A 24,243-nucleotide genomic window follows, 5' to 3' on the forward strand; every position below is an offset into this window, starting at 1 on the left:
AGAGGGTAGCAGGGGACACGCACCTGACCAGGGTTGCCCTTAACAGACGCACTAGTAAAACCTGCAATGTCTGCCACAGCCCCTACTGCTCAAGAACCAAATACAGAACATTTCCTGCGATCCCTTTAGTCGCTGCATTGACTACACTAGGGGGCCTGATTGGAAGGTTGCTCAGGACCCATTGAACTGACTACTTGCTTGCGCCTTCTTACAACATTGGTCCGAACCAAGGCTTCAACGAATCAGATCATTATTTCGCCGAACATTGTAAAGCCAGTGTAAAGCCAAATATGGAGTCAGCAACTAACCCTCATATCCCGAGCTATACTCGCCCCTATCGTTCTAAGAGACATCCGCCTTGTGACTCATGTCGTCGAAAGAAGTTAAGATGTCAAGCGGAGAAAGGAAATAGTTGTCAAAGATGTCAAACTTCTGGTTCTTCGTGTACTTTCGGTGGCCTCCAAGTTGTTCATCAGCTATCGGAAGCACTCCCCGATGCGAATCAAGCGTCTCCTCCTTCGGCCCGACAAGTGACGGCTGTACAGCCCGTAGAGGAGGCAAACCTCACAGTCAACACGGATGACTTTGCCCGATGCCACTCAGAGCCTATCCTCTCCTTAGGCCCTTCAGCTGACCCTGATTCAGGAGAAGTTCCCTCAAGCGAACCCATTACGACGACTCCAGCAACTTATCACTTTCCAGAGAGGCCTCCAGCTCAGGCGATTCAGACGTTGGATCAGTTGAAAGGGTTCTCGTATCAAGTTATTGGGGCATCAGGCGAATCAGACCCATGGCTTCTGCGACATTGCAAGTTCGACGACCATGGTTTTCTTCTTTTCCATCAGGTACATTTCCGAAATGCGGGAGGGGTTCCGCTTGACGAAAAGATCCCCGTTCACTTTCTAGTAACTACGGACGACTTGTATGGGTCCACAAAGAAAGAAACAGCAATTCCCAGGAGTCAGAGCCTAAGGGATGAATTGAACAGCCTGGTTCCCCTAGACTGCGGCCAAAAGCTGGTAGCCTTGTTAGTGGCCTCCACTTATGATTCCGCAGCATCAACTAACATAACAGGTTTATGAAATTCATCTTCCCAACTCTTCCTATCATCTCTAGGTCACTATTCGGTCTTACCTCTACTCGTATCACACCCGATCAACATGTTCTTAACAACATGCCGGTCCATCTTCTGGCCGCCATATACGCTTCAGCACAACCCTTTGCCAAGTTTGACGAGTATCTATCAGTTCTCAACGCTTATTCAACGCCGCCAACTGAGCAGCTCTGGCGCATAGTGTGGGAGATTCTCCTACAAGAAATACACACCCCTCACTTAGCATCCCTGCAAGCGGGACTTCTTTATTTGCACAAAGCACCCGAAAAGAGTCAAAGTGCTGTTGCAGACAGCGCATCTGTATGGTCTTTTGTGGGATTGCTCGTCGGACTCGCTACATCGCTCGGTCTTCAACTGGAATGTGGGCCAATGGGCCTTCCGGCCTGGGAGCGGAGACTGCGGAGAAGACTGTGGTGGGCGATTTATGCCGAGGACAAATGGAGAAGCCTCCTGATGGGTCGGCCCCCTTATATCAGAAATGATGAGTGGGATGTAACAGAGCTCGACGACAAAGACTTCCACATTGATGAAGCGCAGATCGTCTTGTTGCCGCCTCCAAGCAGCCCCCTGGCACAAGATGTACTGCAAGCGCAGCAATTCCAATGTTTTGCCCGTCTGTCTCGAATAGCAGACGAGGTGCAGCACGACCTTTAGTAGGTGAAATCTTTACCATATCGAAATCGTATCATTGTTAACGGGCATTTCGATAGCGCTCTGCGGTCCGCACAACGCTTATCATCGAATTTCTCGGAATCTCTCAAAACCGCTCGTCCACTTCTTCAAAGGCTGAGGGAATGGTACGTCCACTTACCAGCACCGCTCAGACTGCATGATAGGCTTTTCGCATCCATCGACGGGACAGGTCCACAATTAACCTGTCTTCATTTTGCTTATACGCTGTTGGAAGTGTTCATCTTCCGCGCTCTTCTGCGACCTATAGTCCGATCAGCTACTCCTCCACCCTTATTCGAAGAGACAGAAGCCTCAACCAACTTCACCACAGCCCTCGATGATTACATCTTTCATATCATGGATCCTGACGAAATCGAACCAAGCCCGGCAATAGACCTGTCAAACGAGAACGGTGTGGGTTGCGCTGTTCTCAAAGCGGCCGAGAACTGCGCAGCGAAGATGCTCCGATTGGTGATGAGGATGGCATATAGTGACTTGGCCGGGTATTGGTTCTCATGTATGTGTCTTCTGACTCCTCATTGTTCTATGAGCAGACATTGTCTAACATGCTATCTGTTCCCAGGGTCTCGGATCGGCTTTGCGACTGTTTCCAGCTTCATGTTACTTTTACTTGTGCAAGCACCATCCAAAGATCATGCCATTAGGGCCAGACGATTAGTGCACATGTGGCGACAGGCCTTGCGAAGGCAGAGCGAGGGTTCTTCGTTGATGAACCTGGCTCTGGTACGGTTGGATGGAATCTACTGGACCGGACTGTGCCGGAATTATTACCTTTCAAAGCATGTCAAGGAAGCGCTTGATGAGACCGTGTACCAGTAAAGGTGCTTGTGTTTTCCTGGGACACTTTACGAGTGTGGCGAATATTTCGGGTATGGGATTCAAAGTATCGAGTCATGCTTCTTTACCTTGTAATTTTCTCTTTCTTTCTCGGGTATATATATTCCTAGAATCAGAAGTCAATAAACCGTACATGCAGAACAGGACTGTGAGATATCAAAAAATCCAACGTACCCTGCTATATTGAAAATAAATTGCAATCTCTTGTCGATCAAAGTCGATCGGCCGAATGGGCTACGTCACAAGCGAAGAGGGCCAACAGTAGGTTTTTATTGTTCTTATTATAGGTCGGGGTTCTAAGTTATGGTACCCGACGGAAAGCGAATCTCTGGAGGTGGCGTATAGCTCCCCCCTGTTAGCCATGGAAGGGCCTGGCCATCGTTACCCTGGAACTGGTGGCACTTGCGGAGTACTCTCATATTAAAAGTGTTTGGGAGGAACAAAATGCAGTCAGGAGATGGAAGGAAAGTATAGTTAGTGTATGATTGGATTCTGTGGAGGAGGGTCGCATTATGTGCGGCCGTTGAATGGAGCAGGATGCTAAGACTGACCTGCAAGCGATCAGCAAAGAGTAACCGGAATCAGTATGTGCCTTCCGAGTGACTTTTGACGACCAATTGGGTTAGTCTCCACCGTTGAAGGATTTAAAACTAAACAACTGTACAACTGAAACGTGAAGGACAAAGAAAGTCAATGATATCTTTATTTGTCTCCTATCTTCAAGGGGGGAAAATGAATAAATAAAAATTCTCTCAGTCAATACTACCCTACTACATAAGTAGTGTGAAGTATGGATCCATGCAAAGGAGTACTACATAGTACATACTAGTACATACCACCGTGTGTACATAATTAATGTTATGTAATATGTACACCTGACTAGAATGCATCCTAAAAAGGAATGATTCAAGGTCACCTTTTTGACTAGTGCCCTCAAAATTCGGATGGTTGAATGATTGGATTAAAAAAAAGGGTCAATGTCATGATTGTCTAGTATGTCGATGAGAATACAGAGTCTCCGCTCATTCTCTCCTCTTTTTTTGTTCGACGATCGCTGCAGGTTGATTTGCCCCTCCTCTTGCATCTCCAGCAGCCTATCTCCATCTTTTCCCCTCCATCCTTTCCTCGCACGTTATCTGCATCATGAACGCATTGACCTTTCTTTGCAACGTTCACTCCTTGGACGCCAGAACACGACGAAAGGCAAAGAGAGAATAACTCGGATGTAATTAGCTGTCCCTTCATGACTGGCGACAAATCTACTCGTAATGATCAAACCATGTTCTTTACTCTTAAGGCATTAAGGCAGAGAGTACGAGAAGTGGATTGTTGTCTCCACATCGACATTTCCCCTCCGAGGTGATTGCACTTAGTAGATGTCTTGTCGGCTGTTGTTTACGGTCAGTGTGTCAGAGAGGAGCTCCTGGCCTTCTGCCCTTCCCCTTTTTAGCTCCTTGCATTATCGGAGGTAAAGCTGTTTAACATTGCCATAATGTGTACCAAAGAATTTCAGAAGGGGAGGACCAAAAAAAAAAAAGAAAAAGCAATGAAAGGAATTTGAAAAGTAAAAAAAAGCAGAGGAAAAATGGCAAGTTGTGGCTAGTGAACGGTGACCGGTGGTTCGGACAGCACAGGAAAGGCCAATGGCGGGTGCAGATACCAAGTCAGTGACCCCCCATCAAAAGTCCCACTTTTCGCAAGAAGTAGTAAATTACCCAAAACTTAACTGAAGGGAACTGCCACCATCTCTTTCCCTACTCTTTCTCTTGACCTCTCCCAACCAAACGCCGTCCAGGTTAGACCGTCATTTTTTTCCCTTCTTTTTTTCTTTTCTCTTTCTCTTCTTCACCGTTATTCTTACTTATCCTTTCTCCCGGAAATTCCTCCTTCTCGATCCCGGTGCGTAATTGACCACCGACTTGGATGTTCATTTTCTTGTTCTTTTCATACTCTCCCGCAGCCGTTGTTCTTGAGGTTCTGCGACGTGCTTGAGCCTGTTGCTTGTTCGATCGGTCGCGACCCATCTAGCCCACGATGGACGGTGGCCAGACCACAACCAATGCCGCCCCCGCGGGCAACTCCAGCGATTTTGTAAGTGTTGATCTTTTTGACAATGATATCGATGATATTGTTTCTCTTTATTATTATTATATTATTGTTACTCTATTATTTCTTATGTCTGGAACAAAAACCTACACTATTCGGTCACAATCACTGACAGAATGCATAGGTGCGGAAACTTTACAAGTGAGTTTGATCTTCTCCTTTTTGTCTCTCCCTCTAAGCTCTCCCGTCGACCCGACTTGATACGACTATATACCCTCCGGTTCAAGATGCCCCGTTTAGTACTAGAACGGCTTCTTCCTTTCTGCTGTCCGGTCACTGACCTTTCTTTCCAAGGATGCTGGAGGATCCGTCCTACGCGGAGATTGTACGGTGGGGTGATGAAGGGGACAGTTTTGTCGTCTTGGAGGTAATGCATCCCTCGTGCCTTAGGCATTCACGGTCGCTGTTCTCCGGCTAATTGATTTTTAAATCTGGTCGCAGTGCGAGAAATTTACGAAAACCATCCTTCCTAAGCATTTCAAACATAGCAACTTTGCCAGCTTTGTACGACAATTAAACAAGTACGACTTTCACAAAGTGAGACAAAATAATGAAGAGAATGGTCAATCACCGTACGGCCAGAATGTAAGACTGCGATACTTGGTGCTGGTGGCTTCACAGGGTTGTCTGACCAGGAATCTAGGCATGGGAATTCAAGCACCCCGAATTCCGGGCGAACAGCAAAGAATCACTCGACAATATTCGACGGAAGGCGCCTGCCCCTCGAAAACAGACCCAGAACAACGAAGATTCCGTTCCAACGCAACAGATCGATCTCCTGAACCAGCAAATAGTGGCGCAGCAACAACAAATTCAGCATCTCTCTGATCGTTATGCACAGTTAACTGTTGACCATCAGATCATGCTACAGGAGGTTATGAGAGTCCAGAAAACAGTCCTCAATCATGAACATGTCATTCACCAGCTGATGACATATCTACTATCAGTAGATGCTCGTCAACGGCGAGACAGTAAAGCATCCGGACCTTTCCAGGCACAAGGTCAAGGGGGCTCGACCTTAAGCCCTTCCCAGGTGGCGTCGATGGACGATGAGCCTTCGTCGCCCTTGCAGCACGCGTCGAAGCTTCTTAACGATATGAATGCTGAAATTCAGTTCAACCTCGGCGGCCTTGATTCGTTAGGGGAGCCACCCAAAACAGGTCCTGTTGTGGCCACGACGCCCGCAATGGACGCTGCCCCGCGGAATGGTGTGGTGCGACCGTCAACTGCAGCCGCTGCGACCCCTGCAAACCCAGCCAACCCGACGAATGCCGCGACCACAGCCTTAGTATATCCGAAGATGAGCGGCGAGATTGAACCTGTCGTATACCCGGTGGGCGCTACTAATGGTATCGATCCGATGTACAGCGAGCATGTTAATAATGTGCCATACCCAATGCCGCCCAAGCAAGAAGTCGACGACGCTCGGAGACAGTTCGCAGACAATCGGAAGAAGAGTAACCATGTTGATCCGGGGTGGATGCGTAGTCCGCATATCTTGCTGGTCGAAGATGATGCGACGTGTCGTCAGATTGGCGGAAAGTTCCTATACTCCTTCTCTTGTGTCATTGATACTGCTGTAAGTTGGCTTCACAGGTCATCTTTTCCAAGCCTGGTACCCTGACTGATGGTAACGTAGTTCGACGGACTCGAGGCGGTGAACAAAATACAAGATGGCTCCAAGTACGATCTTATTCTAATGGATATAATTATGCCCAACTTGGACGGTGTCTCAGCATGTCACCTCATTCGGCAGTTTGATAGGACGCCGATCATTGCCATGACATCCAACATCCGGAGTGATGATATTCAGCTTTACTTCCAGCATGGTATGTTAATCTGCTACTACGAGCGGGCTCCGAGACTATCCTCCTAACATTGACCAGGAATGGACGATGTTCTTCCTAAGCCCTTCACGCGAAAGAGTCTACTGGATATGTTAGAAAAGCACCTGGTTCATTTGAAGACCATGCCGCAAGGCATGGAAACCGCCCAACCCACGGCGGCGGTTACAATGGCTGCGCAGAGCTCGGCAGCCCAGTCTGTCAAAGAGGATAGTTCTCCCAGCCAGTCGCCAGCTACGTCCATAAACAATTGGCAAACACCCGGCCAATTCCAGGGCATGGCCGCGGTTCACCCTAACCTGCAGCAGGTACAAGGCCAATACGTACCTGCAACTCCTGCTACTGCCGCTGCATATGCGGTAGACCAAAATGGGGTGCAGTATCCGACCGCTCCTGTGGCGCTCACGGCTGCGGCTGCAGCTGCAGCGCGGCCGCAACCACGACGGCAGGTCTCCGACATGGCCAGTGCTGCCGAGAACCCCAATCTCGCCAAGCGACAGCGTGTATATGCGCCCCAACCTCAAGCGATGGTCAACCCTGTACAGGCTGCACGGACTGGCTGAGCCTCGCCCATCTCCCCAATGCTGTATATCTCAATCAACAAACCAACAAACTACCTCTCTTGCATTCCTCTCCGTGTATCCTCAATCACTATATTCCCCTTTCATGATTGCTATCTTGGTTATAATGAAATCTCTACCCGTACGATACCGTTGACCCATGGGTGGACTTTTGATAGCTTACGGCGTTTTATGAGGCCTTCGGTTGTTTGTCTTTTGTTTCTCGCGGATACTCTCAGCAGAAATGTTCGTGTCATTTATAAAGGGATATAAGGGAGTTGAACTATATTAGGGCCTGGGCATTCAGACTGTTTTGGCGCATTGTTGCTGTAATTACTTGAACATGTTACTTGGGTAAAATTGTCCTTTGAGTGGGATATCCACGTTGGCGCAATTTCTGATGTTTCGCATTGGAACACAATTTGATGGTGCTTACATACTAGCTAGCTGTACCTACTAAAAATACAGAACACACGCAACCATTCACCTACCATTCTTCAGATCAGTCATCCTGCAATATATCCTCCACTCAGAAGCCCTTCCTACACTGTGCGCACACGTACACAAGTGGGTATGCTTCGTCCGGAACACATATCATTCCACACTCTTTGCACTACCCCAGCCCCAGACGGACCGGGTAATCCACAGGAGCTTGGGAGCTTCCGATTGCCCTTCGACTCGGGGGGAAGATATCGTCTGACCGGAACTCCTATTTAATTTGACGTACAATAGAGATGCATATTAAGGTTCTAGACCTTTGGTTCCTGAACAAGGGATACTACCAGCAGTCCAGGAGGGCCTGGGCCTTGGATGGTGTTCTGGACTCTTTGGGGCTGAAGCTGGTCCTTCAGGTTGTGTGTGGCTAATGCTCCCAGTCACGTGGGTCACGTGAAAGGAACAGAACTTGGGCGGCAAACCTCGCAAACAGATCAAACATGCAAACAAAAGGACGGGAGTGGGATGAATCATTCAATATGGCTTGGCGGAGTTTTTGCGTCGAGGGGAACCGGAAATAATTGCTTTAGGTTGTGCAAGCGGATTTATTGTTGGTTTTCGGTTTCTTTGTGAGCCCGTTTATCGCCTGGGCTTCCTTTACCACAATACATCCGCTCTTGCTAAACTTTTTGCAGGAATATTTGACCTTTCAGTGAGGTGGGGGAAATTAGTTACTCATTGAGTCGCAGTATGTGGCATTTGATCTTTCCGCGCAACTCACGCTTACCATTGATTTAGCAGATGGGTCCGAAGCAGAAAGGCGGTGGCTCCAAGCAGAGGGGCAATGCTGCTGAGGAAGTAGAGGAGACGTTGCAGGCTGTCGTATGTTGTCATTCTGGAAAACCACTCTTGCGACTGCTGGCCATCATAGGACAGCGGGGTGCACGATGATCGTGTGGCTAATGCTTTGATGTTGTTTAGGTTCTTGCCGACACCTTCGAGACGAGATTTGAACCCTTCACTCTTGACAAGCCCCGGGTATGTATCTAAGACAAGCTATTGATGCGAGGACGGATGTTGCGGGGAAAACACAATAATGGGTTATGGGCTGACACAGACGGTGACAGTGTCTTTTGCCGCTAGCGAACACCCCCTTGATTGAGTATACATTGGAGTTCCTTGCGAATGCCGGTGTCGAAGACGTGTTCCTGTACGGCGGAGCACACTCGGATCAGCTGGAGAAGTATATCAAGTACGTGGATGACGCCCTCTCCTCTCATACGCAGTTCACGGCGATACTAATACTACGGTGCTCTAGTGCGTCAAAATGGAGATCGCTATCGTCGCCGTTCAAGCAATTGGCTTTTCTCAAGTCCACTTCTACCTCCGTCGGAGACGTCATGCGCGATCTGGATGGAAAGCATCTCATTACCGGAGATTTCATCGTTGTGAGCGGAGATGTCATTAGCAACCTACCTATTGAAGGCGCTTTGACCCAACATCGGGCTCGTCGTGCGGCAAACAAGGATGCCATTATGACCATGATCTTGCGGGAGGCCGGCAGAAACCATAGAACCAAGTCTTCCTCTTCTTCACCCGTCTTCATTATTGACCCTACGAAGGACCGCTGTCTACATTACGAGGAGATTGATCACCATTCACGAGAGACGACCCGTCTCAATATCGACTCTGAGATCATTCTTGAGAACGCAGAGCTAGATATCCGCCAGGATCTGATTGACTGCGGCATCGATATTTGCACACCTGACGTGCTGAGTCTCTGGTCTGACAGTTTCGATTATCAAACACCTCGGACGCAATTCTTGTATGGTGTGCTGAAAGATTACGAGCTGAATGGAAAGACGATCCACACACATATCGTCAAGGATCACTACGCGGCTAGAGTGAGGAACTTAAAGGCGTATGATGCCGTTACCAAGGATGTTATTTCGAGGTGGGCGTACCCTCTGTGCCCCGACACAAACCTACTGCCGGGCCACAATTACGAACTTCGGAAGGGAAACCTATACCAAGAGCAAGGCGTGACCTTGGCTCGTTCATGTGTTATCGGCCGGCGGACAGTTATTGGACAAGGCACAAGCATCGGAGACAAGACGACAGTCAAGGATACGGTTCTGGGAAGGAATTGCAAGATTGGTAAGAATGTCACTTTAGACGGTGCCTTCATTTGGGATGGTGCTGTGATTGGCGACGGTACAACTGTACGCCATGCTATTGTTGCAGATAACGTCCAAGTTGGTAGCAAGTGCATCGTCGAGCCCGGGGCTCTCCTCTCATTTGGAGTGAAAATCGCCGACGGAATGACCGTCAGCGAAGGCAAGCGCATTACCAACGCCCCAAGGGAGGAAGATGGGGGTGCACCGGAAAGTGAACCGGAAGTCGTCGGTGAAGGCGGCGAGGGTTATGAATATGTCCCCTACGAAGATGAGGATGACTCGGATACCGAGAGCAATGCCTCATCGGGATTGGGTACGTTCCCATGTCTACCTACTCCCAGCTCGGTTAAAGCTAACAGGTTCTTTCCGCAGTTTACAATATGGCGCAGCTTTCACTCTCCACAGATTCCATCTCGACCCTTTCATCTGATGTCTCAGACTACGGCCACTCCCGTTCAGGAAGCTTTAGCAGCTCAGGTGGTGACGATGACGAAGAACATTTCGTTCATGACGCTGCGACTAGTGTCTATGACAGCTTGCGCGATGGCGTCACATCAGATGTGGTGCAGCTGGAACTGGTCAGTCTACGTATGACAGCCAACGCTTCTGATCACCAAGTTCGACGCGCCGTGGTGTCGGCTTTCATGAAGCGTACTCAGCAATTGATGGAAGGTGGAAAGGCAGCCGGCGACATCGTTAGAGAGCTCTTTGGCAAGTACCGCGAAATCATCGAACGGTCCTTGTTCGACCGCGACCGCGATGCGAAGCCTGATCAAGTCGACCTATTGCTTTTGTTACAGCAAGATCTCGTACACCGCAACCGTGGCGATACAGTCCTCCTGTTTGTTGCCAAGGAATTATATGACCTAGAGATTCTAGAAGAGGAGGCATACGAGCAGTGGTGGGATGACGAGAGGTCCTCCAGTACAGACGAGATGAAACAAGTGCGCAGCCAGACCCAACAATTCGTGGATTGGCTGGCAAACGCTGAAGAAGAGGAAAGCAGCGAGGAAGAGGATGACGACGAAGAGGAAGAGAGCGATGATGAGTGATCTGATATAGAATTGGAACGTGTTATGAACGCGAATAAACAAAAAATGAACCCTTATGAGTGAAAAATAAAATGCATTGCGAGATATCGTGATACATTTACATAGTCGTATTGTAATCTGCTCAATTACTGGAAAAGAGACAAGATGAATGATTTGGCTGCCTGGTTGCTGCCTAAGGTTATAGTCTTCAGTCATTTGCTCAGGTCATTAGGTTGAGTCATGCTTGCTTAGGGCTCGTGCCTAGTTAGTTCCTCGTAAGATAACAGAATGACCAGGAGATCTTTGCCGGAGAGGTAATCTGACATCATTGGTGCCCTTCGATCTATTTATGCCAGCGAACCAAGATCAACCATCTATCATACTACGGCCACCTCCGAGCCTGACAAGGATCCAGTTCCAATCAAAGACAGTATAAACTTGGGACTGCAGAGTACAACATTGCTTCATTGTGTTTACCCGCTTTAGGTTGCCTTTTTGCTGCCTTCCCCCACACGGATATTCCGTGGCATTAGCATCAGGTCATTGGAGACCCCTCATACTGACACGTCCTTATAAAACTGTAAACTTGTCTGCTTAGCAATCCCGCCACTGTTTGAAAATTTTTCTTTTTTTTTCTATTGTCTTTGTTTTTTTCATTCTCTTCCGAAGCAACCTCTTTTTTACTCCAGACTACAGGTTGGTAAACACTGGAGCTCAGCTTTCCATTTCCCGTTGTTTTCGGAAATACCGCGCTCTAGTGCAATTTTACCCCCAAGGAGAAGAGCAAACCTGAGGCTTGTTCTTCCTAAGGCTCCCCCACTCTCCCCGTGACGTCCGTCCGCCTCCCGTCCCTAGTTACATACATCCACACCCCTCTCCTCTCCTCCAAGGCCCAAAAAGGTGCCAGCGTCGATAAGCTATTCACGCCCAACGATAGATCGCCTGAGAGCTAGTGCATGGTCCTGCTGCTGCTACTGCACACTCCAGTCTCCCGGTCTGCCCTTCGTGTTCCTCGTCACCCGTTGGATCTATCAGCCCTCCCCAGGTTGATTACCCACCTTTGGTAAGCTGCGCCTTGTGTTGTCTCGGAAAAAAAGAGAAGGTCTCGACGTTAGATCTCGGGACCTACTTTTTTTTTCGTGCCAGCACATACCGGCTTGCCGCAACACCACTGTCTTCACCACGCCTCCTCAAACAAGGAAGCGAAAGGCGGCCGAGGCGGCGATAACAGACTTTCACTCCGCCACCAAGGATTCCGTCGCCCGTTCGCAAGCCGCCACCAGACCTCCTCCGCGGAAGTCTGCTCGCAAGACGAAAGCAGAATCTCCTGATATCGCAGAACTTAACCCCGCCCCCGATCTGACCTCCGTCGTGTCAGGGGAGTTCTCGGTTTCCGCGGAAAAGAAGGGCCCTGATCTGGTTACGCCGGCGTCGACCAGTATGGAGTCTGATGATGATTTTATGAGCGTTGCGTCCAGCGGCGATGACTTTTTGGATACCCAGGCGAGTGATGATGAGAGTCTAGGGGAAGGTACGTAATGTTGCGGCTCAACTCAGCTTGTGACGAACTTTGGAAGGTGATCATGACTGGATGCTGACGATGCCTCTTTTTCGCTATTGGTAGATTTCGGTGATGATTTCGACGGCGGCTTCTCGAAAGATAAAGACATCGTCGCAACCTCACGAAAACCTTACGAAGTTGAATTTAAGGTCCTAAGCCCGGATGATATTGATCGGGATCAGAATCAACAGATCAACGAAGTCTCATCGATATTAAGTCTACCGCCGGAATCCTCTGCCATTCTTCTACGGTATGGACGATGGAACCGGGAAAAGCTTATTGAGGGCTACATGGATCATCCCGAAGAAACTCTGGAGGAGGCCGGGTTAGGGACCAACTTTGAAGGCACACCAAAAACTGAAGTAATACCTGGGTTCGTGTGCGACATTTGCTGCGAAGATGGCGATAACCTGGAGACATACGCTATGCGATGTGGACATCGTTTCTGTGTTGATTGCTACCGCCACTACCTTGCTCAGAAGATCCGTGGGGAAGGAGAAGCGGCCAGGATAGAATGTCCGGGTGATGGCTGTAATATGATCGTTGATTCTAAGTCGTTGAGCCTACTTGTCACACCTGCCCTCAAGGACAGGTGAGTCCACTTAGCTAGGATGCAGGTCGATACCATCGCTAACTTCCTTTTAGGTATTACACTCTCTTACAAAGGACCTATGTCGATGACAAGGAAAATCTCAAGTGGTGCCCAGCTCCCAACTGTGAATACGCTGTTGATTGCTCGGTGAAGCAGCGCGACCTCCGCCGCATTGTACCCACCGTACAATGTAACTGCAAGCATCATTTCTGCTTTGGCTGTACACTTAACGACCATCAACCAGCACCTTGCCAGCTAGTTAAGATGTGGCTCAAGAAGTGTGAGGACGATTCGGAAACGGCCAACTGGATCTCAGCCAACACAAAAGAGTGCCCTAGGTGTCACTCGACGATCGAGAAGAACGGAGGTTGCAACCATATGACGTGCCGCAAATGCAAGCATGAGTTCTGCTGGATGTGCATGGGGCTATGGTCCGAGCACGGCACCAGCTGGTATAATTGTAACCGATATGAGGAGAAGTCAGGATCCGAGGCACGCACCGCACAGGCGAAGTCCCGGGCGTCATTGGAGCGGTATCTCCATTACTACAACCGATATGCGAACCATGAGCAATCGGCCAAGCTCGACAAAGACCTATACCTGAAGACGGAAAAGAAGATGACGAGCCTCCAGTCGCAGTCGGGTTTATCGTGGATTGAAGTCCAGTTCCTCGACACCGCGTCTCAAGCCCTTCAACAATGCCGACAGACCCTAAAGTGGACCTACGCTTTTGCCTACTACCTTGCACGTAACAACCTGACCGAGATCTTTGAAGATAATCAGAAAGATTTGGAACTCGCGGTGGAGAACCTCAGCGAGATGTTTGAAAAGCCTGTACCCGAACTAGCAAACCTCAAGGTGGACATCTTGGATAAAACGGCCTATTGTAACAAACGGCGAGTGATTTTGTTGAGCGACACTGCCGAAAACCTGAAAAATGGTATGGACTCTTGTCATGAACCCCGGTAAATTTGGAGGTAGAGAACTAACTGATGTGTTTCTCCAGGCGAATGGTCTTTTAACGTGGAGTGGTAGATTAGAGCGAATCGTATAGAAGGGAACGGGCTTAACCACTGGTGGTCCCCCGCGACCATCCCAAAAGACCCAGTCATTCTTTTGCTTTAACGACGTGCATGACAGCGCATATGAATTCTCTGCGGGAAAGTTTCACTGTGAACATTTAAGAGGAGCTTTTCGTGGGTGTTATTTGCATGGTGATTTGCTTTGCGTGTATCAATTATCATCTACTATAGGGGAACGTTCAGATTTATATTCAATTCTACTACTGTACTTGACATCTTGGGCGGTTATGTCTGGCATCGCATCTAATCCTGTTTGCGTTATTTTTACTTTTTCTAATTGTCATTTTCTTCCCTCTCATTTTCCAAGAATCCATGCCCAGATTAATATCTTGGTATATAGGTAAGGGATAGTATGTAAACCACCACGTAGAAGTGGGATCCGCGGAAATGCCCGACGCCAAAAGGACTCATGGTTGCCTAACAAGGACGAACATACTGCGGAGTAGGTACTATACTCCGTAAGAACCCCCAGACAATATAGTCGGGATTTACAACACCTGTACTAAAGAAGAAAAGCTCCAGAAACTACTTAATTATACATTAGTCACATAATGTCATGCACAGACTTTACATACAGACAGGATCCCCGGTGAGCCGCGGTAGTTCGCTTAGGGTTAGAATCCTGACTGAAGAAAGAAAGAGTACGGACTAATCAGAACGGAGAACCGCGGGAAAGAAACGATGGAGTCCAAAAGGATTCGGGATGGATCAGATAAGAAAAATCAGAAAAGGGAATAGTGACCTTCCTCTCTCGGTGACTTTTTAGGAGAGCTTCCTCGGCGGAGGGACGGGACATTCCTCCGTCATTCGGCACTTCTGCTTCTTTCTATTAGTCAAGTGTGGCAATCGTGTTTGGTCCTTTTTAACCTCTTCTCGTTTGTCGTAGGTGGAAATTGGTGAATCTGTTTGGTATTGAGCCGGAAGGTTTTCGGAAAGGTATGAGTCAACCTGGGAAAAGGTCAACTGGTGTCAAATGTCAATGGTTGGGATATGCTGGTTGAGGGTTATAAACTCCGTCATCGGACCAGGCCGGTCGCTGATCCTGGTTGGTTTTAGTCTAGCCGGGGGAAGCTGATTCAGCAGGCAAAATTTCCCAAGTGACATACCTTAATTAACTAATCTTTTTTTCTTGGGGGGAGAGAGAGCGAGAGCTGTACATGCGAGGAGGAAAATCACAGATCAAGCAGATTCAAACAAAAAGACCGAGGGGAATAGTAAATCCAATAACAAACCAATAAGCACTAGAAATGTAATTGATACTTTGTGTCAGGAAAGAAAATTCCATGGAGGTTCCTGGGTGATTCTATTAATCTAAAATGGATCAGATAACATTTAATCGACCTCCATTTATCCAGCGTTCGTCGAGCCGAGCGAGAGGACTTCCATTCTGGGTAACAACTTCTAATCCCCGACTAAACATTTTAATTTATTTTATTTCTTCCCTCCCTCTTTCACATCCTCTCAACTCATTAATTTTCCTTATTCCACCTTCCTTCTGTCACATTGATCCTCTTGCATTCCTCTAGTGGTCGAGACGGGTCTCTTCCTCTATACTTCATTTCCCTCCTTGTTGTTTTCCCCTTCCTCGGAATCGGCCCTACTGATTTACCTCTCCACTCCGCAACTGGTCCGGGTTTCTTCGGTATTATCTTTTCGACCTTCACAACAGTGACGCCTCACCCACCACCGCGCGCCCTTTCCTCTTCCCTTTCCTCCTAACCCTTTCCCCTCCTCTTTGCGGCTCCGGCTGCGTCTGGAGCTACAACAGCTCGATGGCGGTCTCCGAACAAATCCCCGGGCAGGAGTTAGAATATGAGTATGTCTTTTTCCCTTGCCAAACCCGCTTCAGCTTTTTTTTCGCCCTGGGCAATCGCTCGCTGGGAAAGCATAGGGAGTGGTTAGAATCTTCGCTATGATTTCATGCTATGCTCTTTCGCCTCTATTGCCCGATTGCCATGGTTCCTTTCCCAGACGTAGGCCGGCTTTTTTTTTATTATACTGGGGCTTTCGGAGCTAATTATACTGTCACGATAGCTACGAAGCCCTCCCGTCTAACTACGGCCTCGGCCGCAATATGCTGGCTGGTGCCTTTGCAGGGATAGCGGTATGTGTAAAAAAAAATGGGCTATTTTACGGTGGATGGTCGGGCCCGTACTGACAATGGTCAAGGAACACGCTGTCATGTATCCGGTGGACTTGTTGAAGGTATGTTGAGTCCATGCTAGTTCTTTTCCTACGTTGCGCAGATTTTGCATTGCGACGTGTTGCAAAGGCAGGCAAATACTGACACCGGACCCTTACGCTAGACTCGCATGCAAATCCTGCATCCTGCGAATGGCGGACTCTACACAGGTCTCACTAATGCGTTTTCCACAATCTACCGAATTGAGGGCTGGCGGACATTATGGAAGGGTGTCTCGAGCGTTATTGTCGGTGCAGGTAAGCGGAGCCGGTGGCATACGGAAATGCCTGCCTACTCGGAGGTGTCGGAGGCTGATGTGAAATTCCCGAATAGGCCCCGCCCACGCTGTCTACTTTGGCACATACGAAATTGTAAAGGATCTTGCCGGTGGCAATGTCGATGACGGTCACCATCCGCTAGCTGCAGGTAAGTGACTGACGGGGTTATGATGTTGTCATTAAAAAGTGGTTGGTTACTAACGTGGAACAGCTCTGAGTGGTGCCTCGGCGACCATTGCTAGTGACGCTTTGATGAACCCCTTCGATGGTGAGTATCTCGCGACCCCAACACCACCAAAAAGAAATAAAATAAAAACTAAGACTCGTACTAATTGAAAACACAGTTATTAAGCAACGTATGCAAGTCCATGGCTCGGTACACAAGACTATCGTTCAGTGCGCCCGGTCTGTCTACCGAACGGAAGGTCTTCAGGCTTTCTACGTTTCCTATCCTACCACACTCTGCATGACCGTCCCCTTCACCGCTACACAGTTCGTCGCCTACGAGTCGATTTCTAAGGTTATGAACCCCTCCGGAGATTACGACCCGTTCACCCACTGCATTGCGGGTGGTCTCGCAGGCGCTTTCGCAGCTGGTCTCACGACACCACTCGACGTGGTGAAGACGCTCCTCCAGACCCGCGGTTTGGCACAGAACGAGGAAATTCGGTCGGCGAAGGGTCTTTTCAACGCCGCGTCCATTATCAAGCGGCAGTTCGGTTGGAGTGGTTTCCTGCGTGGCGCTCGTCCCCGTATCATTTCTACAATGCCCAGCACAGCCATTTGCTGGTGAGTGAACAACTTTATACTTTATCTGAATCCCCTGTTACTGTACTTGGGCATTTACTGACAATGTCATGCAAAAGGACCTCTTATGAAATGGCCAAGGCGTACTTCAAGCGCCAGGAGGTCGCCTAAAAAAGTGTCTTTTTTTTCCACTGGCCCGATCGCATGAATTCGACTTCCACACTGCCCATCATAAAAATGCATCCTGCGGCCTTATTTAAGGCATCCCACGACCAACAAAAGGACAAAGACGTACCAACAAAATAATGATGAAATCAGCTTAAAATAAAAAAAAAAAAACAAGGCCGGCTGATAGCGGCCACGTATCACGTGCGATGGGCGGAAATGCGACACGTGAGGAATTCCAGGCCATGTCGCGGGGAGATATCCCCGGGTGGCGGCATTCAGACTGTCCATTCTTTATGTTACTTCTATCCTGGTTCTTCTGTTCTCTCTTGCGCGCTCCGTTTTCCCCATTCACCGTATTTCCGGATGTGCGCAAAATGTCCGAGACATTCGGGGTCGGAAAATCCTGGCTGGAACCACAGCGGATGAGGCGGAGCGAGGACGTCTTACCCTTTCTTCAGTACCTCTATTCACCTTTGGTCATCGGTTTCATTTTCTTGGTTGGTAATGGTTGATATACACCTTGTGGGACGGATTATGTCGGGAAAAGTGCGAGAACTTTTCTTGGATCGCCCTATGTATGCTATATTTGTATCGGCGTTGGCACGCAAGGGAAGTGTTTTTGGAGGCTTTGTTCCTTTTCTCTTATGGTTCTATTTTCTTCATCTGATTGATTTCCGAATTCTGGAATATTTCTTCTGATATATTACGCATTTGGGACCCATGTATACATAGACGGGATATGATATGGCGGGCAGTTACTTTAAGTTAGTACACCAGCCAGGCTGAGCTGGCGCAGATATCCATTTTCGTTAATATAAAAGGATTGACACTCGACTCCACTCTGGGGAACCAGCAAAAAGAAACAAATGTGAAAGAAGAGAAGAGAGTGAAATGGGGCCGTAGAGTCGCATTGGAAGAAGTTTTGCCATCACCGTGGGGCACCTTTTATTCCCTTTTTCGGTGCACCAACGACGTCACGCGAAATCATGACCGAATTTGGGTAAGAGAAAAATCGGAGAATGGAGAATCACTGACTTACTTTTATGTCTTACTCGCACTCTTACCTCTCAACTCACTCTCTCGTGTGCTCTTCGTTCAAACCGTCTTTCTTTCTTTTTTTCTCTTCTTTCCTTCCTCCCTACAAATGAGCAGGAGTTGGTCCCCGTCCTTGTGCCATTCCTTCCCCCAGACTCCGATTAACTAGTATTACACTACTACGACTATCATCCATAGCGCGCGGGCGGGTCCTGCAATTCCGCCGAAGATCCTTGGGATTAATTGATCAATGATGCGTCCCAAACCGGCGTCTTCCCTCCAGAAGACCTACGATGACTGTTATCTGATGTGCTCGACTGCCGTCTACTTCGAAGGACAGGTCTGCCGTTCTTAATTCACCAATTGACTCCATTCGTCACTGATCGCTCTTCCGCACAGAACAACGAAGAAGAAGCTTTAAAGTCTTGGCGCTCCGCCCTCGAAACCATCTACTATCATAACGCCTATCGGGTTCCCTCCAAGTACACCCCCAAGAACGAAACGGAGAAGGCTCTTCAGGATTCCATCCGCCAGTTAGAGCTCCAATGTCGGGAGCGCGTCGATCTACTCGAGGCCCTCCGTGAGAGCAGAAAGGATACGTCTGGTAAATCCCCTCCATTCACCACTGGTTATCGCGGTTGGATTGGAGAGGGAACTGTCCCCGCAGTCGGGTATACCGATCTATCTAAACCGCCTACTATCCCCGGACGCCCCCCACCACCTGTCACCACTGCTAGCTCGGAGTCTGCTGGGAACGAGACGGGCTCATCAGTCCCAATGGCGGGTCGTCCCGGATTGCGCAAGACGCAATCCTCTTCGGCAAAGACTACGTCTTCTCGCAATTCCAGCCCCGAACGTCGGAAAGCGATGCCCTCTACACTACGCAACGCCGATCTGAAGAAGCCCGCCAAAAAGAAAGTCAGCCCGCGACGAAAAGACCTGCGGCCGGCCGCAGCTTCTCAAGCCGCGGGTCTGGCCTGGGGAAGTCTTTATCGGACTCCATCATCAGAAAAGACCGTCAGCGATGCTGCCCTAGCGTCCTCCCGTCTGACCGCTGCAAATGATCCCAGTTTTCGAAAGGAGTCAATACCACCCCGTTCGAAGTCCGGCGATGGGGTACCCCCACGGAAAAGCGTGCCTCCAGAGGATTCCGGAGAGGAGCGTCGCTCCGGGAGGAAACTTCGCGTTCCCGGTCAGACACCGCGAAGGTCACCGGCGAAGTCTACTCCTGCACCAACTTCAACACCTACATCCACCCCTCAGGCTCCGGCTGGCATCCGGCAGCCGTCGGGCAATCGCACCCATTCCGCTTCTGTGTCGACAGGCTCCAAGGATACTGTTCAGCCACGTGCCTCCCCGAAGCCTTCTGTCAAACCAAAGCCCGTAGCGTTGAGGTCGTCTTACCAACCGCCTACACCCTCCGGAGGATCTGCGGGTGCTGCAACTACCTCGAACAACCTGCAGGCTGGGTCTGCAAGCACGCCACGAAGAATTACCCCTGCTTCCACTGGTGAAGATGCGTTGAGCGACAATATAGATCGCATGTCGATTTCCCGAACGAGTCCCGAACGACGGGCTACTCCGCGCATCAGGCGCGCTGTCACCCCGCCGTCATCTAGCGATCCCGAATCTCTTGGTCCCAAATCAACCGATGCCGACGAGGACGACGTGGACGTTGAGGACGAGGATGACGCAATTATGGATATACTGAACAAGCTCCCGAAAGGGGTGGACGTGGCAACCGCCCGACAGATCCTTAACGATATTGTAGTCCGCGGGGATGAAGTACACTGGGACGACATTGCCGGTCTAGATGGGGCCAAAAAGGCCCTCAAAGAAGCCGTCGTCTATCCGTTCCTCCGTCCAGATCTGTTCTCTGGTTTGCGAGAACCAGCCCGGGGTATGCTCCTCTTTGGACCTCCAGGGACGGGTAAGACGATGCTTGCGCGCGCGGTAGCTACGGAATCCAAATCGACGTTCTTCTCGGTTTCCGCATCCACATTGACCTCGAAATGGCACGGTGAGAGCGAAAAGCTTGTCCGCGCCCTGTTCGGTCTGGCTAAGGCGCTGGCACCGTCGATCATCTTTGTGGACGAAATCGACTCACTATTGTCCGCTCGCTCGTCCGGCACAGAGAACGAGGCTTCACGACGCTCAAAGACCGAGTTCCTGATTCAGTGGTCAGATTTGCAGCGCGCCGCGGCAGGTCGTGAATCGCCTAGGGACAAGAAAGCCGGCGGAGACCCCAGCCGGGTCCTCGTCCTCGCCGCTACAAATATGCCCTGGGACATCGATGAGGCCGCGCGCCGTCGCTTCGTCCGCCGACAATATATCCCTCTTCCAGAACATCACGTCCGCGAAAAACAACTCCGGACATTACTAAGTCACCAGGTGCATGACTTGACAGATCAAGATATCGACGCTTTAGTCCAACTTACAGACGGTATTGTTCCTATTTACTCTTCCGCCTCAACCACCAGTATCCCAAAGCTAACAAAGCATAACTCAGGCTTCTCAGGCTCCGACATAACAGCCCTCGCCAAAGACGCCGCAATGGGCCCCCTCCGCAACCTCGGCGAAGCCCTCCTCCACACCCCCATGGACCAAATCCGCGCCATCCGATTCCAAGACTTCGAAGCCAGTCTCTCCTCAATCCGACCCAGCGTCAGCCAGGAAGGACTAAAGGAGTATGAAGATTGGGCCCGACAATTCGGCGAGAGAGGTGGATAGACCTTTCCCCTTTTCCTCCTCTCTATATATCTTCTCCTTTTTTTTGTTTCCTTATGATTCATCTTTGGGACCGTTGCGTTCATGGACCTTGCAGGGGTTGGAGGATCGGTTTGGCAGGGCGAATTGGGTCTGATAGGATGCGATACCTTGGGCTATGGTTCTTGGGTTCCGGTCTGCGTTATGTGGTACGATATGGTATGGTATGGGTTATGATTATGAATGTCTGCTGGATGAACGCGAATGGGATTGGCTTGTTTGGCAGCACGTGTACTGGTACTGTACGTAGTGAGTGACCTGATCGGGAACAGATCACATATCAATGAATGGATATACATGGACTATCTGCTGCTTCTTTTGTATGAACATACATTCTTTCTTCCCTTTGTGTTAATATGTAGTTCTCGTTTATTCATACCGTATGATTAGATCCGGTCATTTCAAGAATAAAGCATCAAACCTCAAGAGTCCAAACACAATAAATCTCCATCAATAGACTTCAATTAGCAAGCCAGCCTACTACGTAAGTATAACCGTATAAATACGAAATACACCATATATAATACAATACAATTTAATATATATACTACGAGACATGAACCAAATAAATATGGTAGGTAATAGGTATAAGTAGAACGGTACATCATCAAGGAAAAAGACAAAGACAAAGACACGAGGAAAACAAGGGGTTTAGTTTAAACTGGTTGGATATCCCGGCTGGCATCAAATCGAGTCAGATAGAGAGAGAGCAAGAAGGTAAGCGTCAGAACATAGTGGAGTGATAGAAGTAGTAGCAGCAGTAAGTGGTTTAAATGAACTGGACTGAAATCTGTATGTCAATTCCGCAACCCTAATTCAATGCGAGCATAACACCCAACCATTCGTTGTAAAGACGACGCAACGGAACAAAGGGAATAAAAGGAGAGAAAAGTAGAGATATAATCGATAAAGACAAGATAAAAGACCTGGTATCGTATTCCACTTCCACTACAAACCCGTCAAGTTGTATACCACGGACATCACGGATGAACATTTTCGTCTTTCACAGATCTATCAGACTGCCTCCAGCCTGAGGCTGCTGCTGGTATGATTTCTGTGCACCCCAGGGGTTGTTCGTAGGCTGCGCGAAGCCGGTTTGCTGCTGGGCGAACCCTGTTTGCTGGGGGACGAACCGTTGTTGGGCGAAGAATGGGTTGCTGCCGGTCTGGTTGGCGCGTAGGCGGTCGAGACCTTGGCCAGCAGAGTTGACGAAGGTGCCTGGTGCGGTGTGTTGAGCAGGTATACGGAGATCACCGACGTTTCCAAAGGTATCTTGGCCGTCGCCGCTGGCGAGGAGTGCATTGAGACGAGCGTGATGCGGGTCGTTCATCTGAGGCGGGGTACTCTTGGGTGGAGCCGGTGCCACAGGAGCCTGGTAGTTGGCGATTGGATTGAAAGCGGTGGTTGCGCGCTCTTCTGCCAGCGTGTTCAGGGATGGATGTCCAGACGTTGCGGGCCTGGTCTGGAACTGCTGTGTCTGCGTGCGCTGAGCGAATGGGTTGTTGGATCCGGTCTGCATTGGTTTCAACATATCTCCCGGCTGCGGGCTGCTAGAGGCCCATGGGTTATTGCTTCCCGACGAAAGGAAGTTATCTTGCGGCTGTTGTTGTTGTTGTTGTTGTTGCTGCTGGGGTTGTTGCTGTTGCTGTGCGAACATGTCTGTGGTACCATAGGGATTGTTGGTGTTAAACGCCGTGTGCTGCGGCTGCAGGGTTGCCTGGGGCTGTAGCGTGGCCTGTGGCTGCAGGAAGTTATTCTGGGGCTGACCGTACGGGTTCTGGTCAAAGGCTGTGGGCTGCGCTTGGAATCCGTTGGTGTACCCGTTGGGCATTCCGGTCATCTGTCCCTGGAATCCGGTTGGCTGTGCATATTGGTTGTTCAAGTACCCGGTCGACAGAGGTTGCTGGGGGTTGATCGGGTTGCCAAACCAGTCCACCGCACTTTGCTGTTGGTATCCCTGGTTGTAACCGGTGGGCTGCGCCGGGGCGGCCTGGACCGGGGTGTCATCGAAGAGGGAATGCGCGTTGCTCTCTTCAAGTTCGCGCTTGCGAAGTTCTTCCTCTTCCTTGCTCAGCTTGATGGCCTTAGCCAGATCTTCGTCCTCCTCCCCGGTTTGCATAGAGCTCTTCGCCCGTCGCTTCCGTTCTTCTTCGGCCTCATGTTTGCTCGCCTCGATCGCCAAGCGGTACTCAACATCTTCTTCGTCCGCGGGACGTCGGCGGCGCTCGTTTCGACGCGGTTGTTGTGGTTCACTTCCATGGCCTGGATAGTCGTCTAGCCCGCTCACCCGAGATTTCCACAGCTTTCGGTCGGAGCGTTCACTTCGCAATCGGTCTTCATCCATCACCAGGGAAGTGAGCTCTTTAGCAGCCACACGCACTACGTATCGTTAGCTGGCGACCGAACGAGGTGAGAAATAATACCGTCCGCAACCTACCGTTTTGTCCGACATCTCTGCCATCCTCATCCACATATTGGAACTCGCGCAGGGTCTTGATGATGTAGACGTTCTTCCGGGCCCACGTCACGACCAGCTCTGAGCCCTCGTGGAGACAGTAATCTAATACCTTCAGGGACTTCAATACATGACGCCAATTCTTTCCCTTGTCATTTAGTCGCTTATCCAGCATGTCCATAATCTCGTAGAAATCGGTGGGACTGTACGTACAACCGGATTAGCTCGGTCTAGAGGGGGGGAGAATCGTCGAGGCCGATGAATCGGTCAGCCTACCTGCTAAACGTCAGGGCGGCAATCTCTGCCATCTCTGTACCGGTCGGGCCCCAGGGGTCATTACTCGTGGCTGGAATTGAGAGCGTCAGCCAATGTCGACCGCAGGTTCAAGGACACAGGTAGCGACCGACGAACAACCACCACCGTGAATCGTTACCCAACCGGAGCGCATTAAGGGCAGAATTAGCAGTACATACCATTTCGGACCTTGACCTGGACCGACGAGTAACCCTTGGTGACATTTTTCACACTGCGCACGACTTTCGACATAGTGACGACAATCGGACACTCGGGCTCAATGGGA

At 49.7% G+C, this 24,243-nt stretch overlaps 7 protein-coding genes across 7 annotated transcripts; 6 read left to right on the top strand and 1 right to left on the bottom strand.

Annotated features, from left to right (window-relative positions):
• Nucleotides 1–290: 290 nt before the first annotated feature.
• F9C07_2056296 (fungal-specific transcription factor domain protein) lies at nucleotides 291–2,626 on the top strand (the record flags this gene model as incomplete). The annotated part of the gene is made up of 5 exons (XM_071508589.1): nucleotides 291–1,027; nucleotides 1,075–1,654; nucleotides 1,709–1,767; nucleotides 1,825–2,303; nucleotides 2,370–2,626. 5 exons carry the CDS (start codon nucleotides 291–293, stop codon nucleotides 2,624–2,626), a joined length of 2,112 nt encoding a protein of 703 aa, XP_071363814.1.
• Nucleotides 2,627–3,413: 787 nt separating this feature from the next.
• F9C07_2277526 (stress response regulator/HFS transcription factor) lies at nucleotides 3,414–8,060 on the top strand. Its single transcript, XM_041289735.2, has 7 exons — nucleotides 3,414–4,735; nucleotides 4,875–4,891; nucleotides 5,045–5,117; nucleotides 5,192–5,335; nucleotides 5,394–6,329; nucleotides 6,390–6,579; nucleotides 6,637–8,060. Exons 1-7 carry the CDS (start codon nucleotides 4,679–4,681, stop codon nucleotides 7,155–7,157), a joined length of 1,938 nt encoding a protein of 645 aa, XP_041142817.1. The 5' UTR covers nucleotides 3,414–4,678; the 3' UTR covers nucleotides 7,158–8,060.
• F9C07_2277527 (putative translation initiation factor eif-2b epsilon subunit) lies at nucleotides 8,061–10,997 on the top strand. The gene is made up of 7 exons (XM_041289736.2): nucleotides 8,061–8,199; nucleotides 8,285–8,337; nucleotides 8,388–8,471; nucleotides 8,571–8,627; nucleotides 8,717–8,841; nucleotides 8,908–10,079; nucleotides 10,139–10,997. The coding sequence occupies exons 3-7, from the start codon at nucleotides 8,391–8,393 to the stop codon at nucleotides 10,816–10,818; spliced, it is 2,115 nt and encodes a 704-aa protein (XP_041142818.2). The 5' UTR covers nucleotides 8,061–8,199; nucleotides 8,285–8,337; nucleotides 8,388–8,390; the 3' UTR covers nucleotides 10,819–10,997.
• Nucleotides 10,998–14,331, top strand: F9C07_2129128 (uncharacterized protein). Its single transcript, XM_041289737.2, has 4 exons — nucleotides 10,998–12,328; nucleotides 12,422–12,950; nucleotides 13,004–13,890; nucleotides 13,957–14,331. Exons 1-4 carry the CDS (start codon nucleotides 12,238–12,240, stop codon nucleotides 13,983–13,985), a joined length of 1,536 nt encoding a protein of 511 aa, XP_041142819.2. The 5' UTR covers nucleotides 10,998–12,237; the 3' UTR covers nucleotides 13,986–14,331.
• On the top strand, nucleotides 14,332–17,661 carry F9C07_2129133 (RNA-splicing protein MRS3). The gene is made up of 8 exons (XM_041284739.2): nucleotides 14,332–15,848; nucleotides 16,067–16,136; nucleotides 16,202–16,237; nucleotides 16,339–16,471; nucleotides 16,548–16,640; nucleotides 16,704–16,760; nucleotides 16,837–17,281; nucleotides 17,359–17,661. Exons 1-8 carry the CDS (start codon nucleotides 15,805–15,807, stop codon nucleotides 17,408–17,410), a joined length of 930 nt encoding a protein of 309 aa, XP_041142820.1. The 5' UTR covers nucleotides 14,332–15,804; the 3' UTR covers nucleotides 17,411–17,661.
• F9C07_2129136 (AAA ATPase) lies at nucleotides 17,474–21,717 on the top strand. Its single transcript, XM_071509106.1, has 3 exons — nucleotides 17,474–18,782; nucleotides 18,842–20,885; nucleotides 20,952–21,717. The coding sequence occupies exons 1-3, from the start codon at nucleotides 18,693–18,695 to the stop codon at nucleotides 21,170–21,172; spliced, it is 2,355 nt and encodes a 784-aa protein (XP_071363815.1). The 5' UTR covers nucleotides 17,474–18,692; the 3' UTR covers nucleotides 21,173–21,717.
• A 494-nt stretch (nucleotides 21,718–22,211) lies between these two features.
• On the bottom strand, nucleotides 22,212–24,209 carry F9C07_2225819 (EH domain binding protein epsin 2; the record flags this gene model as incomplete). The annotated part of the gene is made up of 4 exons (XM_041289747.1): nucleotides 22,212–23,587; nucleotides 23,646–23,866; nucleotides 23,940–24,009; nucleotides 24,137–24,209. 4 exons carry the CDS (start codon nucleotides 24,207–24,209, stop codon nucleotides 22,212–22,214), a joined length of 1,740 nt encoding a protein of 579 aa, XP_041142822.1.
• Nucleotides 24,210–24,243: the final 34 nt, after the last annotated feature.

The sequence above is a fragment of the Aspergillus flavus genome, chromosome 2, assembly GCF_009017415.1.
Source record: "Aspergillus flavus chromosome 2, complete sequence".
Lineage (NCBI taxonomy): Eukaryota > Fungi > Ascomycota > Eurotiomycetes > Eurotiales > Aspergillaceae > Aspergillus > Aspergillus flavus.